The following is a 16143-nucleotide window of genomic DNA, read 5'->3' as shown; positions in this document are numbered from 1 at the left end:
CTTGAAATATAGGAAGTACTTAGTGAATTAAAAATGAGGTATTTGAGTTACAATTCATGTAATAAAAATAAACATGAAGAGAAAAAACAGAGGCATAAAAAGCCAGACATTATGTCACAAACATAAATGGTTCTCCATTTGGATTGATAAATAAAACCCAGCAATGCAGTGTTTAAAAGAGACCGATCTAACACAGAATAGTAGAAGACAAAAATTTGCCCCAGTTGGAAAGATCTATTTATCAGATTTGAATAAAACAAGAAATGGCAGTAATTTATATCATATAAAGTAGAATTTAAGGGGAAAAAAATAGATATTGTATATCATTTTTTGTTGACAACATAAAGCTTGATGAGTTGACACCAAAAATAAAAGATGTTCCCAAATTGGTACAAATACTGTGAATTAGATTCACAAGTGTCTGAATTTAGTTTAACATGATTGTTTTTCTTTACATTTTTTTGATGGGGGAGGCAGGGTTTGGAGGATATGAGTAAAGCAGTGAATTCTCTCCCCATTAAAATGTGCTATATAAAATCTTGCATATAATTAAGGAAATTTTGCTGGAGGAAGACCAGCTAAGACTCCTTACTAGGGAAATAGAAAAGGGAAGGCTAAATTCTGCAAATATAGTGTCCTTAGAAATTCAAACCAAGTATATAGCTGGAGACTCATTCCAAACCCCCCTTGTAGTGGGAAAAGGTGCCTTTATATCTGATCAGGTGAGGTTCTCCTTGGTTCAGAGGGGCTGAACCACAGAGGGGCTGACGGTTTAAAGGAAAAGTCATCCAGCACACGTAGACAGTAGAGTCTGGAAGCTTAATTGTCCATTTGCTCTTTACCTAATAAAAATTCCATTCTGCTATGATTTTTTTAATCAGATTTGCCAGGGAAAGCCCTAAGCATCAATATTTTTATTGGGTTACTCTGACAATATTTTTGTTTATTTTTAATTTCAGAAGAAATGTTTTATAGTGCTACCGTTCCTACCCCATTGAGATAACTAGCATTGATAGTTTGGCGTGTACCCTTCTTAATGTTTTCCTCCACTTACATAAGCATTCACATGCACGTATGGTTTTATATAGTTAACATTTTTTATCCTGCAGCTTGCTCTCTTCACTTGTCCTTGATATATTGCTAACTTTCCAAGTCAGTGCACATAGATCTTGGCTATGAATGTGCCATACTATGACTGCACCATAATTTAGTTAACCATTCCTACCATGAAGGCCCGTTAGTTGTTTCTTCTTTGGCAGGAGAGCCTCAGTGAACATATTGGTTTGTTTATGTTTACATACTCACTCATGTTCTTATTTCTGTAGGATAGATTGGTTCCTAGAAGTGGAATTGTTAGGCCATGTGGTATGTATGTTTTAATTTTATAATATATGCAATCATATCAATTTCTTAAATGTTTGTAGCAGTTTATAGTCCTTGTAATTATTTATGTGGGTGCTCATTTCCCTACACTTACTATTAGGCACATTTCTAGCTTAAGAAAATAATTCATAGAATTATTTTGTGACTTGTGAAATCACAAAAGTAATACAAGAGAAAATATGGGATAATTTTGGGGTAATCTTAAAGTAGGAAAGGCCTTTTAAGCAAGATACAAACCCATAAGCCACAAAGGAAATGATTAATAGCTGTTACTATATAAAAATTAAGAAATTTCTGCTAGCAAAAAAAATTTTGCAGATTAAGTCAAGACAAACGGTAAATGGGTAAAAAACGTAACAAATGGTAGGAAAAGGGCTGACATAGGTAGACAGACAGACAGACAGGCATACAAACAAAATGAGCTTTTACTGATCAGTAACAAAACTAGACAACAACCCAGTAGAAAAATGGGCACGGGATATGAAAAAGCAGTTTATAGAAAACATAATACAAATAACTTTTTAACATATGAAAAGATGTTCAACATCATCTATAATTAAGAAAGTACAAATTAAAACAAAACAGCATTTTTCACATAGCAAATTTAGATAAGATAAAAAGATAATAAATTATTCATTATTAGTGAAGATGTAGGGATTTAGGGACTCACATGATTGGTGGAAGTGCAATCACTAATTGACAATTTGGTGGTTTTAAAAACTTAAAAAAAATTTTAAAATTGAAGTATAGTTGATTTACAATGTTGCGTTAGTTTCAGGTGTACAGGAAAGTGATTCAGTTTTTTATATATATTCTTTTTCAGATTCTTTTCCATTATAGGGTATTATAAGATATTGCATATAGTTCCCTGTGCTATACAGGAGGTCCTCCTTGTTTATCCATTTTATATATAGTAATGTGTATCTGTTAATCCTAAACTCCTAATTTATCCCTCCCCTGCCTTTCCCCTTTGGTAACCATAAATTTGTTTTCAATGTCTGTGAGTCTGTTTCTGTTTTGTAAACAAGCTCATTTTGTATCTTTTTTTTTTAAGATTCCATATATAGTGATATCATGAGATATTTGTCTTTGTCTGACTTCACTTAGTATGATAATCTCCAGGTCCATCCATGTTGCTGCAAATGGCATTGCTTCATTAAAAATTCTTTGTTGAATTCAGTTGTTTTTAGCTTAAGTATTGTATGTACACAGTTTTAAAAACCAACTTGGCTTATAAGAAAGCGCAACAGTTTCCTGTCTCTCTTTTTTTTTTTGGCTGCATTGGGTCTTCGTTGCTGCACATGGGCTTTCTCTAGTTGCAGCGAGTGAGGGCTGCTGTTTGTTGCGGTGCGTGGCCTTCTCGTTGTGGTGGCTTCTCTTATTGTGGAGCCTGGGGTCTAGGCAGGAGGGCTTCAGTAGTTGTGGCACACAGCCTCAGTAGTTGTGGCGCACAGACTTAGTTGCTCCGCAGCATGTGGGATCTTCTGGATCAGGGCTCGAACCCATGTCCCCTGCATTGGCAGGCGGATTCTTAACCACTGCACCACCAGGGAAGCCCCTCCTGTCTCATACTGATTTATTGACTAAACAATATCAGTTGACTCCATTTTAAGAGCAGGGTTATAACCAACTTGTTATACTACCCTCATCCTCTCTCCTCTCTTCTCCTATTTTTACCAAAATATTATTATGAAATTTTTGAAACGTATCAGAAGTTGATATAAAAAGTGAACACCATAACCCACCACACCTAGAGTCTACAATTAGCATTTTGCTAGGTTTGTTTTATGACATTTGTATCCATCTAACAATTTCTATCCATCCATCAATTTATTTTTATGTATTTTAAGTTAATTTACATACATTATTGTATTTCATTCCTAAACACTTTAGCATGCATGTAATTAACTAGAATTTAATGTTTATTTACATTTTTGAGGTGAAAGTTACATACAGTGAATATTCCATTTGATGAGTTATGACAGATTTATACACCCATATAATGCAAACCCCTATCAAGATATGAAATATACCATCACCCCAGAAAATTCTCTTATGCCTCTTCCCACAGTCAGTTACCACTCCCACCTTCCCCCAGAGGTAATCACTGTTTAGAGTTTTCTTTCATCACAAATTAGCTTTTTCTTTTCTGGAACTTCATATAAATGGAATCATGCAATATTCCATTTATTCAGTATTCCAGTATTACCCTTTTATGCAGACTTCTTTCATTTACTATAATGCTTTTGAGATTCATCCATGTTATTGTATGATTAGTACTTTGTTCTTTTTATTACAGAATAGTATTCCCTTGTGTGAATACACCACAGTTTGTTTAACCATTCTCATGTTGATGGACATCTAGACTGTTTCCAGATTTTCACTATTATGAGTAAAGCTGCCATATACATCCTTGTACAGATCTTTGTATGGACATAAGCTTTCATTTCTCTTGGGTAAATGTGTAGAGCACTATGACAGTTTGGTATGTTGAAAGATATCCACAGTAGATACCACTTCACACCTGTTAGAATGGCTAAAGTTAAAAAGACTGTCCGCACCAAGTGTTGGTTAGGATGTAGAGCAACTGGAACTCATGTATTGTTCAAGGGGGTTTAAAATGGTATAACCGGGCTTACCTAGTGGTGCAGTGGTTAAGAATCCACCTACCAATGCAGGGGATACGGGTTTAAGCCCTGGTCCGGGAAGATCCCACATGCTGCGGAGCAGCTAAGCCTGTGTGCCACAACTACTGAGCCCGCGTGCCACAACTACTGGAGCCTGCGTGCCTAGAGCCCGTGCTCTGCAACAAGAGAAGCCACCGCAATGAGAAGCCCGCACACCACAACAAAGAGTAGCCCCCGCTAGTCGCAACTAGAGAAAGCCCGCATGCAGCAACAAAGACCCAACACGGCCAAAAATAAATAAGTAAAATAAATTTTTTTAAAAATGGCATAACCACTTCAGAACACAGTGTGGAAGTTTCTTACAAAGTTAAACATATCCCTACACTATTACTCACTAATCCTTTTCCTAGGTATTTATCCAAGTAAGATGAAAGCGTATATTCCCTCCAAGAAAGGTACAAGAATAATTTTAGCAGATTCATTCACAATAGTCAAAACTGGAAACAGTAACAAATGTCCATCATCACATAAAGAGAATGGATGCAGTAGAATACTACTTGGCAATATAAAAGAATGATATTAGAATTATATTACTAATATAATATGAATTCATCTCAAAAAGACATGGAGCGAAAGAAGCCAATGACCAAAAACTTGTTGCTTTTTTTTTAAGTTCAGGAACAGGCAAAACCGATCTGTGATGATGGAAATCAGGAAGGTGGCTGCCTGTAGTGGATGAGAAATAACCAGTAGGGAGTAGGAGGAAATGTTCTGAGATAAATTAAAGTTCTGTACTTGATTAGGGGTTGGTTAAATGGGTATATGCATATATCAAATTCTCGTTAAATATATTCAATACATTTAAGATCAGTATATTTCATTATAAATTTTACTTCAAAAAAATGCAGATAGAGTGCTTCCCTGGTGGTACAGTGGTTAAGAATCCACCTGCCAGTGCAGGGGACATGGGTTCGAGCCCTGGTCCGGGAAGATCCCACATGCCGTGGAGCAACTAAGCCTGTGCGCTCAACTACTGAGCCTGTGCTCTAGAGCCTGCGAGCTACAACTACTGAGCCCACGTGCTGCAGCTACTGAAGCCCGCATGCCTAGAACCCGTGCTCCACAACAAGAGAAGCCACTGCAATGAGAAACCCGCACACCGCGATGAAGAGTAGCGCCCACTTGCTGCAACTAGAGAAAGCTCGCGCGGCAACGAAGACCCAGCGCAGCCAAAAATAAATAAATTAAATAAGTAAAAATTTTTAAAAATGCAGCTAAACCCTAAAAATGAGTTTATTTATACCTGTTCAAGATTGAACCTGTGTGGACAATTGCTTAAGACTGAGGGAAAGTTGGGGGAATAGGCCAGATTTTTTATACGTTTCAATTTAAAATGTGCCTGCTATAATTTAAAAAAAAAAAAGAGGGATCTGGCAATATAAATGAAGATCTTATATGAAGATCACACCAAATCCCTCACTTTTTACTATTCAGCCTGAGTTTTTCCATTTGTCAGATTGGCTCTCCCCAGGTATACTGTGAGGATGTGTTAATGCCCCATATATGTTCCTCCTCCAGAATCAGCAATGTAACATACGAATGAGGGACCTCAGTCAGTCATCTGGCCTATCCCCTACATAAAACCTACAATAAGTTAAAAGCACTGTGTTCTAAGTGTATTGTGACCTCTCAAAATTATTTATAATTTTCTAAAGATGAAAATGGCGAGGTTTTTGAAACTTTAATTGAGTGAAAAACAAAATGTCTTTCAATGTGAAATTGCTCTGTCAACTAACAAGTGATGATTTTTATATTCTTGAAGATAATTACGGACTGGTTTTCAACAGATTTTTTGAACTGTTATTTTGGAAGTTACCTTATGTTTGGGGTCCTAACAAAGTGTTATTTTCAGATATTAAGTTGATCAGTTACCTGTTTGTTAATCCAGATATACTCAGATTTTAAAAATTCTTTCCCCTTCCTCTTGTATACATTTCCTTTTTCCATAGTGTGCTTTCCCTTTCTTCCCCTACAGTAAATTTGTTGACTCATTTATAGACTTCTCTTTATCTAAAGCCATTTTATAATATCACAAGCGTTTTTCCCCTCTGTAATTTAACCTCACTTCATAAACTTTAATAGGTAAAATGGTCTTTTTTTCCTCCGCATTCTTAGTTAGCTAGCCCCAAAATTCTTCTTATTGGCATATTCAAAGAGACAAGTTTGTTCTTATTTCCTTTTCTTAAGCATAGAGACTCCTTTATACTATAACCCCATAATAGTTTTTCTTAGTAATCTATGATTGAAAGTGGTCTGTGGTGTACCTTTCTCTTCTTCACAGCCACGGTCACTGATTCTCATCATGTAAGTATAGGCTTCTTCAGGTCCTGAGTCAGTAAGGAAACTTTGGTCCTCGAGGAATATTTATTATGCACCAGTCATGTATCAGGTGCTGCTTTAGGCAGTAGAGCTATTGTGGAGAACAAAGCAAGTTTCCCTCTCACAAAGATTATATTCTAATGTGAAGAAACAAACAAATACTCAAGGGCAGGGAAATTCTTACAATAAAAATAAAGCAGAATAAAAGAATAGAGAATGACAGGGTAAGAGGTATTATTTTAAGTTGGGTTGTAGGGGAAAAGCCCTCTGATGCAGTGCTATTTGAGCAGAGATTTGAACAAAGTATGGGAATGAATGGGCCATGAGCATTTCTGAGAGAAGAGACACTGCCAAGGGAGGGACCTTGGTATCTCTGCCTAGCCCTCTGGCCCTCAGGACTTCTCTTCCTCCACTCAACCCCACCCCCAACTACCATCTGGACTCGGTACCTCTAAGCTACCACACATTAATAAATTTGAGCCACTGTGTGGAACCTCTTACCCCAGCATTCTGATAAGATTCCCTTGGTGTTGGTGCCTATCTGTATTTTAATCACTTCCTATTCACCCTATTGGTGAGAGAGAGGATTCCCACCATATGTTTTTGGGAATGGCTCAACACACAACACTGGGCAGATAAGATAGGCAGCAATGTATTAGTTACATAAACTCACATCCCAGAGGAGGAGGACACTGCCTGCCTTACAGGGCGACCTGGAGGTTACACTCAGAAACAGTGAACAACTCAGGCAATGGGAAGAAGACTTTGTAGTATCAAGAGAGTGGGGTTCCCACAGGAGGATGTGATTGGCTTGTCTGAATAATTCCGAGGCTAGCAGGGAACCAAAACCGGGGAGAAAGGCTAGCAGGGATTAAAAAGAAACTTTGCTTGGCCCCTTTAATGAAGAGAATTTTTTGACTAGGGGACCTTATCCACAGGAGCAGAGCGAGGAAGAGAACTTGCAGGTAGACCATTCAAGACCATCCCAATTTTACAAAATGTTGAGGCAGCACGTAATACTGCACTTTGGGTCTTACACCACAATCTGAACCAAATCATTTGTTACACAGTGAGTTCTCTGAACTCGGCAGCATCACAAGAATTATCAGACTTCATTGCTTGATTAAGATAGGAGCTTAGATATCTGAAGATAATGGATAATGACTTAGTCAAAGTAACAATATAATGTTTTAAATTAACATAGAAAGTGGTGACCCAGTTTTTTTAAAGAACTTTAACTCTTTAGCAAGGAACTTTTGTTGTTTGTTTAAAAACAAATTTAAAGATATGACAGAGTCAGCACAAAGTCCAAGAAGTTATTCTAGTGAGATATGGCTATCTATGCAGATTACAGGAGGTAAAGAATAACCTTTTACCATATTTTGTTAAGAACAGAATACTCCAAGACCAATTTCTTATTTTAACAGAGAAAACCAAATTCTGGTTTTATATTAATAAATATTTGACATTAATGGATTTAGAAACTTTCCCTTTTTAACCTTATGAATAAATCCATCAAAACTGAGCCAGCTTTGGAAAAATTTTAATATTTCATTGCATATTTTAGACTGTTATTTGCAGTTATTATAGTCCAAGGCAAATAAATTTCCCTTTCCACAAATCTACAGCTTTCAATATCCAGGTTTGTCCTTCATTATCCTCTTACACATTTTGGAACAACCTAGATACTTCACTTCAAGGACAAGACTAATCTTTTCCCATTAATAAACAAGAACACATGCCATTCATTACCTTTGCATACATGGTTGTATTTCTGTGTCACTGTTGTTCTTAGTATAGTCTCAATCTGCATATCAATTATAACTTAACCAAGGTAACTAACTTCTGTTTCACAGAGAAACTGAGAAATTTCTGTTATATACAAGTGTTTTAACAAACCAGCAAAGCTCATGGATACACCTAATACACATATCCTTTCCACTACATAACATATAAAAATTAAAATCATATATATGTTAAAACTACACTTGCTGACCAGTGTTTCAGTATTCTGTCTTACTTAGGAATTATTCAGAGATGCAAAGATGATCCTTTAACTCAATTTAATATTAGTCCAAGGTCTTAAAGTTAACTGTTGGAAATTATGTTTAATCTTAACATACCACAGAACATAATTACTGTTGATATAGAAAAGTTTGTCAGAATTATAATTTAAGTTTACGTTTTCCTTCATCTTAAACATTATATGGAAGTAATATTAGCTTATCAGTAGACCCTTTTTTCCTTTTTTTTAATGTCCATTTTTTCTTTTTTTAATTATTTACTTATTTGTTTTTATCTATATGATGATGCCTTTTTTTTATTATGATTTATTTTTGGCTGCATTGGGTCTTCGTTGCTGTGTGCGGGCTTTCTCTAGTTGCGGTGAGCAGGGGCTACTCTTCCTTGAGGTGCGCAGGCTTCTCATTGCAGTGGTTCTCTTGTTGCGGAGCTCGGGCTCTAGGTGTGTGGGCTTCAGTAGTTTGTGGCATGAGACCTCAGTAGTTGTGGCTCGCGGGCTCTAGAACGCAGGCTCAGTAGTTGTGGTGCACGAGCTTCATTGCTCTGCAGCATGTGGGATCTTCCTGGACCAGGGATCAAACCTGTGTTCCCTGCATTGGCAGGCGGATTCTTAACAACTGCACCACCAGGGAAGTCTACCGAGGGAGGTTAGGTAAGAACTTCAGAACTTAAGGAATTCAGATGTAAATTAGTATCTTCATGAGAAACCCCAATTTTATTTTCTTAAATTTACTTATATTACACTCTACAATGATTAAATCCAGATAAAGACAAATAGTTATTTTTAAACCAAAATTGTAAACCAGTCTGATTTGTTCAAAGATTCACTTTGATTACTTTAATTTGGATTCTTATATAAGAATACTTACGAGCTAACAGTTCCTGTGAGAAGGGTTTTTTCCTTAAAAAGCCACCACATTTAATATAGTGTAGCACTCCTTTAATTAAAAAATAGAAAATTGGACATTTTTAAAAATATTAGGAAAATAAACGTGCACTGATGCAATTTTGCGGTCTCAGGGCAAAAATCCCACAGATTTAAGCAGACTTAATGTTTTGTTGTTGTTGTTTTTATAACATCTTTATTGGAGTATAATTGCTTTACAATGGTGTGTTAGTTCCTGCTTTATAACAAAGTGAATCAGCTATCCATATACATATATCCCCATATCTCTTCCCTAAGCAGACTTAATGTTAATCAGAAGAAACAAAGGCAACTCATCCACAGGAACCACAGCAGGAGGATGGAATGCTTTATAATGTATATCAAAAACAGCTGGAGGCTTCTTAAAACCCTGATTCTTGGGCCTAACCCTCATTAGGGTTCTGGGCTGAGAACTAGCATTTCTAATGAGTCCGCAGGTGACACTGATGGTGAAGGCCCAGGGATGAGCTCTGAGAACAAGTTTTCTAGGAAATGTGAGGCTGCCTGCCTCCAGGCCCCAAGTCCAGCCTCAGTTCTAACTGACATTGCCTGTGTCTCTGCAGTGAACAAAGCAGACAAATAAACAATGAACGATAACAAAAAGGCCACCGTATTTGAAGTATTCTACATTCACTTTTTAATTTCTTGAGGATTCTTAACGTTCCTTTATATTAGATTTTTGTAATCTTATTAGTGTCTGTAAATCAGTAAAAACAGAGCTCTTTCATTTTAAGAAATTTATATCTAATTTGTTAATACCCTTCCCAGAAACAGGAAAATGTTTCAAACTCACCCAGGGAAGGGTAAAGACTCTCAAGTATGATAGGCACACAGAGAGCCTACGGCTTCAGGTCTACTTCAGTTACAGGTTAAAGGAAACACAAAATACATATACTCACTGATCTAGATCTCAAAGGGCTTTTCTTCTTTCCAGTAAAAGCAAGACTTATTCTTCTACAAACCAAAAGACTATTGTACCAGATTATTTGCCCTGTCATACCCAAAAGAGAATAGGTCCCCATCCTCCTATTAATGGGGAATAACACACTGGCTGTGTGCAAACCAGAATCAGAACCAAACATAGCCAAGAACCAGAAATAAAAGTGAAAATAAAAGTCAGGAAAATAGAAACAGTAGAAAAACAGAAACTCTGAAGTTAAAGTTCTATTGCCACTTGGTATTCACTCTAGAAGCCAAAACTAACAAACAAAAACCAGTGCCCAGGAGGTACACTCTTTAATTGGTTCAAGAAGGCATATATATCCACTTGAACAACTTCGTATAATTCCAAAACTGTCAAAGTGTAATTTTCAAAACAAGACTCAGTAAGATATAGTGAGTGCATGTCAACATTTAACACCTTTATGAGGGAACCAGTGTGATGGTAAAGCCACTATTTTGGCATTATTTATTACAGGGGTGTGAACTCAGATATTCAAAGGGGCCAGGCAAGCAATTGTAAGTAAGGGAAGCAGGCATTAACAACATTACCTAGAGAGTGGTGGGGAATGTAGCAAACTTGAGAGAACATACCTTGTCTGAAGGCAGCTGTTGATCATCTTCAGCTAATTGTTGCCTCCTGGGAATGCAAGCTTAGTGTTGCTTATCCCTATCTTCCATATTTTTTCACAGAGGCTATTGTTCTGGGTTTAAGATGAATCTTCCAGTTTTAAAGTGTTGATACCTAATTCAGTTTTTTAAAAACATTGTATGAGCCAAACAAAACATTTCTTCAGGCCAGACATGGCCTAAGGGCTGTCAGTTTGCAACTTCTACAGTAGATGTTAGTTATATAACACGGTGAAGGAAAAGTTTAACCAAAAGTTGTGTTTTATTTGAAAGAAAAGTTTTTTTAAAAAGATACACTTTCAGTTTTCTCACAAGAGTGAAAAAAAAACATGATGTGATAGTGTTTTGTCGGCTAGCAATTAGTGCCTCCCACATACATAAACATACATTTCCATATTAAGTTCTATTTTTTGTCCATTTAAAATATAGTTATTCATTTTCTGGAGATCTATATCATAGCGTGAATATTCTTAACACTACTGAACTGTAAATTTTAAAATGGGTAAGATAGAAAATTTTATGTTATGTATTTTTTACCACAATAATATATGTATGAGAGAGAGAGAGTGTGTGTGTGTGTATAATTGAATTTTATTCAAAATGAAATTACTCATTTTAAATTGTCTTTGTAGGGTAGTGTATTGAATGTAAAACATACAGGGTTTACCCAGAAGTTGTACAGTCGGTAACGGGAAAGCCCAGAGGCAAGGAGATACTTTGACAGGCTGCTGTGGCCTTGTCAAAAGATCTTGAGAACTTTTTTAGGGAACTAAATTTAGTAATGGGAATGGTGTTCAATTTGGAGACATTTCAGGAGCCAAATTGGGGAATTTGGTGAAAAACTGAATGTGGAGCTTGAGGAAATAATAAAAAGATTAAGGTTTCTTTCTTGGTACTGAGTGTACCAGTACTTAAGATAGGAAACAAAAACAGATTCAGAGAAAATTAGTTCAGTTTTAGGCAAGGCATGGAATTTCAGGACTTGAAGGAAACCTAGAGGTTACCTAGTGCAACCGTCTCATTTTACAGATGTGAAAGTCATTAAGTGATATCTTCGATATCACAATTGAAGTCAGAAGCAGGACTAAAGTTTCTAGACTGAAAGTCCATCTTTTCTCAGTACACCAGGGCATCTGTTCTGTGACACATGGTTCTTTCAGTTCAGAGATGAATGTTGTGATGCTGTAGTAATCCTCAGGCTGTCGCCATATGTTAGTTCAGAAGGCCTGCAGATATCTTTAGGACGCAGGATACCAGACCCTTTTCCTTGCTCTATAAACTCCAAGTATGCCTCTTCTGAAGAACTCCAGGCCTTTTCTTCATTTTAAGTTGCTTGTAGGACCTGTAAATGGAAATGGTTTGTAGATGTTTGTAATTTCATTCCTGGAGTTCAAAGGAAAGGTTGGGACTACAGATGGAGATTTAGGAGTCAAGGACCATTTCTTGAAACATTCTAGGGAATGATGTTTATATAACTATGTAGCATTCTAAAGAATTTAGACTTTATCCTATGAGAAGTTTTCAACCTCAGCTGTACATAAAAATTGCTGGGTCTGGGGAAGGATTGATGATCTTTGGTTTTTAAAAGCCCCAGAGGTTTCAGATGCACAGCTATGACAAGTTGTTGAAGGATTTGACACAATCAAATATGCATTTAAAAAGGTAATGTGAGCTTCAGTGGATGGGGAGAGACTTGCTCTAGTCCAGGCAAGAGATGATATCTTTCAATGACTACATAATATTTTGAGTTAATTTTCTATAATTCTCCTATCTTGTAGGGTGGGATATAAAAGTTTGTTACTATCCCCCAAAAGTGCATCTTCTGTTTCTTTTTTGTTATTCTTTTGAATTATTTCACTAGGACACATTCCCAAGAGTAATTCTATTGAGTTGAAGGAAATGAGTAGTTTTGGCTCCTGATTATGTATTACCATAATAGTTATAATCAATTTACAGTGTTATTCTCCATATGGTGTGCCAAATACGACCTTTAGAATCATTTTATAAGGTTCAAGGAAAGGAAAACTGTTGGGATTTTTATTAGAGTGATTTTATTTTGAAATTAACAATAAATTATCGGAACAATGTTTATATCATGTTTATGCTATTTTACATGGTTTTATCTTTAATAGATTGATGAACTCCCAGAGGGAGCTGTGAAGCCTCCAGCAAATAAGTATCCTATCTTCTTTTTTGGCACCCATGAAACGTAAGTCAACAAAACAACTTAAATTTTCAACAATTCTAATTTGATTCTGCTAGACTACATTATATGTTGTGAAAATCACCTTATATTATTTTATATGTTGTTAAAATCATTATAATCAATTATATAAAATTGCAAAGATAATATATTTTTTCTTAATGTAAAGATTTTTCATTAATTTGGCTTTTGAATATCATTTCTGTTTCTGCTTAAATGTTGGGCATGACCCAGAAGTTTCCTTTAGGACACTTTTAAGACCTAGAGAGATGTCTTCCATTCATATTTCACAGAACAAAGTAATGTTCTCTCAGTCTCCTTCAATTTGTCAGACCCTGAAGGAAACATACTACCTTTCTAAGTTTTTGTAATTGTGTTGGTCAGAATACAGATTAAGCTATTGAATAAAGGAAACTGAAAATACAGTGTCTCAAATAATATAGGAATTTACTTCTTTTTTTGGAAACAGTCCAGGGATGAGGGATCTAGATAGATAGATAGATAGATAGGTAGATAGATCTGTCTATCAAGGTAGATAGATCAAGGTGGATGTTCCGCTCTGCTCTAGGGACCCAGGTTTCTTCTGTTGTGTTGTCCTACCATTCCCTAGGGCATTCATTGCCCTTGTCTGCTTATTTAAAAAAAAAGCAAAAACTGGCTCAGCAGTACCTGTGCATCTTCCAGGTAGAGGGAAGGGGGAGAGAGAAGAGGTAAGGAAATGACACAGCAGTTGAATACGTGGCTTACAGTTGCATTTATACCAGTGGCAAGAACTTGGACATATGGTCACATCTAGCTGTAAGGAAGCTGGAAGCATAGTCTCTAGCTAGGCCACTTTGTTGGGGAAGCAAATTGGGAGGAGTATCCATTAAAAGAAAGACAATGATAATGGATGCTAGGGAACCATAGGCAGTCTTGACACACAGAACCTGACACACTGAGAACGTATATGGTTATTTACAACAAGGACACAAATGGAATAGAAACTGCAAATGGGGGGGAAAGCTAAAAACTAAGATGAAATCTTATATTCAGGGTCACCCCCTATGTTCATGTGAATGTTAGTAGAGCCAGGCATGAACTTTTTTTTTTTTTTTGCGTTACGCGGGCCTCTCACGGCTGTGGCCTCTCCCGTCGCGGAGCACAGGCTCCGGACGCGCAGGCTCAGCGGCCATGGCTCACGGGCCCAGCCGCTCCGCAGCATGTGGGATCCTCCCGGACCGGGGCACGAACCCATGTCCCCTGCATCGTCAGGCGGACTCTCAACCACTAAGCCACCAGGGAAGACCTAGGCATGAACTTTTTCTTTATTTGCTGTCTCTATCACTCTGACATCTTCCTCATTCTCGTATTGAAAGAGAGCTAGCTGGGAGAGGGCCGTTTAAGGCATATTTCTTTCTTGTCTTCATGTGAGAAATTTATGTTTTTTTCAAGAGGTTAGTTTTATTTTCTTTGTTTTATTTTTATCTAATAGACACTTGTGGACTATGCAACTTAACATGTTTTTCTCCGTGAAGAGGTTGCTCGAAGCTTAGAAATAAATGTTTTACCTATAGTAATAAGTGCGTAGGGGTTTGTGATACCCATTTTTGTATTTCTCTCATTCCTGCTTCCCTTTTATGTCTGTACCATTATTTTGCTTTTCCTTTAGAACCTAATTCCAAGTGATCTGATTGTACATCTAGAACAAGGCAGGATTTGATAAACAAGATTATGACGTTTCCATTGCATACACCAAAATCAACCATTTACTAATATTATGTGGTAACTTTCATTCACTTAGTAAACATTTTCTAGATATTCTTTAAGGCACTGAAAATAAAAGTTGCCCTTAAAGAATTTGCCACCTAGTATATTGCTAGTACAAGTAACAGAATCATTCCAGTAAACAGTGTGAAGGATTTTATGGAGTTATTTCTTATAGCATCCTTAATATAAGTCAGTGGCATAATTCCAAGTCTCAATTCAGTAAAAGCAATTCTACCAAGGAACAGTGTGATACAGTCCATATGTGAGTTTTTTTGCTGGATTAGAAAACCTGTTATAACATTGTTTCAGCTGATCATTTACTAAGTATTGGGTGTCCTTAAACCTGAGATTATATGCCCTGGCAAGTACCTAATATTCAGTCTCCCTGTGAAGGCAGAGATTCTGTGGATGTTGCTAAGCCCTATATACACAGTGCTTTACACAGTGCCTGGCCCATGGTAGGTGTTTTTTTGTTTCTTTGTTTTTTTGAATTTTATTTTATTTATTTTTTTATACAGCAGATTCTTATTAGTCATCAATTTTATACACATCAGTGTATACATGTCAATCCCAATTGCCCAATTCATCCCATCCCCACCCCCCGCCGCTTTCCCCGCCTTGGTGTCCATAAGTTTGTTCTCTAAATCTGTGTCTCAATTTCTGCCCTGCAAACCGGTTCATGTGTACCATTTTTCTAGGTTCCACATATATGCGTTAGTATACGATATTTGTTTTTCTCTTTCTGAGTTACTTCATTCTGCATGACAGTCTCTAGATCCATCCACGTCTCAACAAATGACCCAATTTCGTTCATTTTTATGGCCGAGTAATATTCCATTGTATATATGTACCACATCTTCTTTATCCATTCGTCTGTCGATGGGCATTTATGTTGCTTCCATGACCTGGCTATTGTAAATAGTGCTGCAGTGAAAATTGGGGTGCATGTGTCTTTTTGAATTATGGTTTTATCTGGGTATATGCCCAGTAGTGGGATTGCTGGATCATAAGATAATTCTATTTTTGGCTTTTTAAGGAACCTCCATACTGTTCTCCATAGTGGCTGTATCAATTTACATTCCCACCAACAGTGCAAGAGGGTTCCCTTTTCTCCACACCCTCTCCAGCATTTGTTGTCTGTAGACTTTCTGGTGATGCCCATTCTAACTGGTGTGAGGTGATACCTCATTGCAGTTTTGATTTGCATTTCTCTAATAATTAGTGATGTTGAGCAGCTTTTCATGTGCTTCTTGGCCATCTGTATGTCTTCTTTGGAGAACTGTCTA

General features: G+C 36.8%; 1 protein-coding gene across 1 annotated transcript in view; it reads left to right on the top strand.

The window, feature by feature from the left end:
* Positions 1-16143, top strand: part of HDGFL3 (HDGF like 3) — a 76179-nt gene that overhangs the window by 36429 nt on the left and 23607 nt on the right. The window contains exon 2 of the mRNA XM_082847907.1: positions 13038-13114. Within this exon, the coding sequence (XP_082704033.1) occupies positions 13038-13114 (77 nt within the window). The remainder of the gene's footprint in view (positions 1-13037; positions 13115-16143) is intronic.

Source organism: Leucopleurus acutus (assembly GCF_964270905.1).
Source record: "Leucopleurus acutus genome assembly, chromosome: 1".
NCBI lineage: Eukaryota > Metazoa > Chordata > Mammalia > Artiodactyla > Delphinidae > Leucopleurus > Leucopleurus acutus.
Note: the sequence above shows the minus strand (reverse complement) of the source record. Positions and strands in the feature narration are given on the sequence as shown.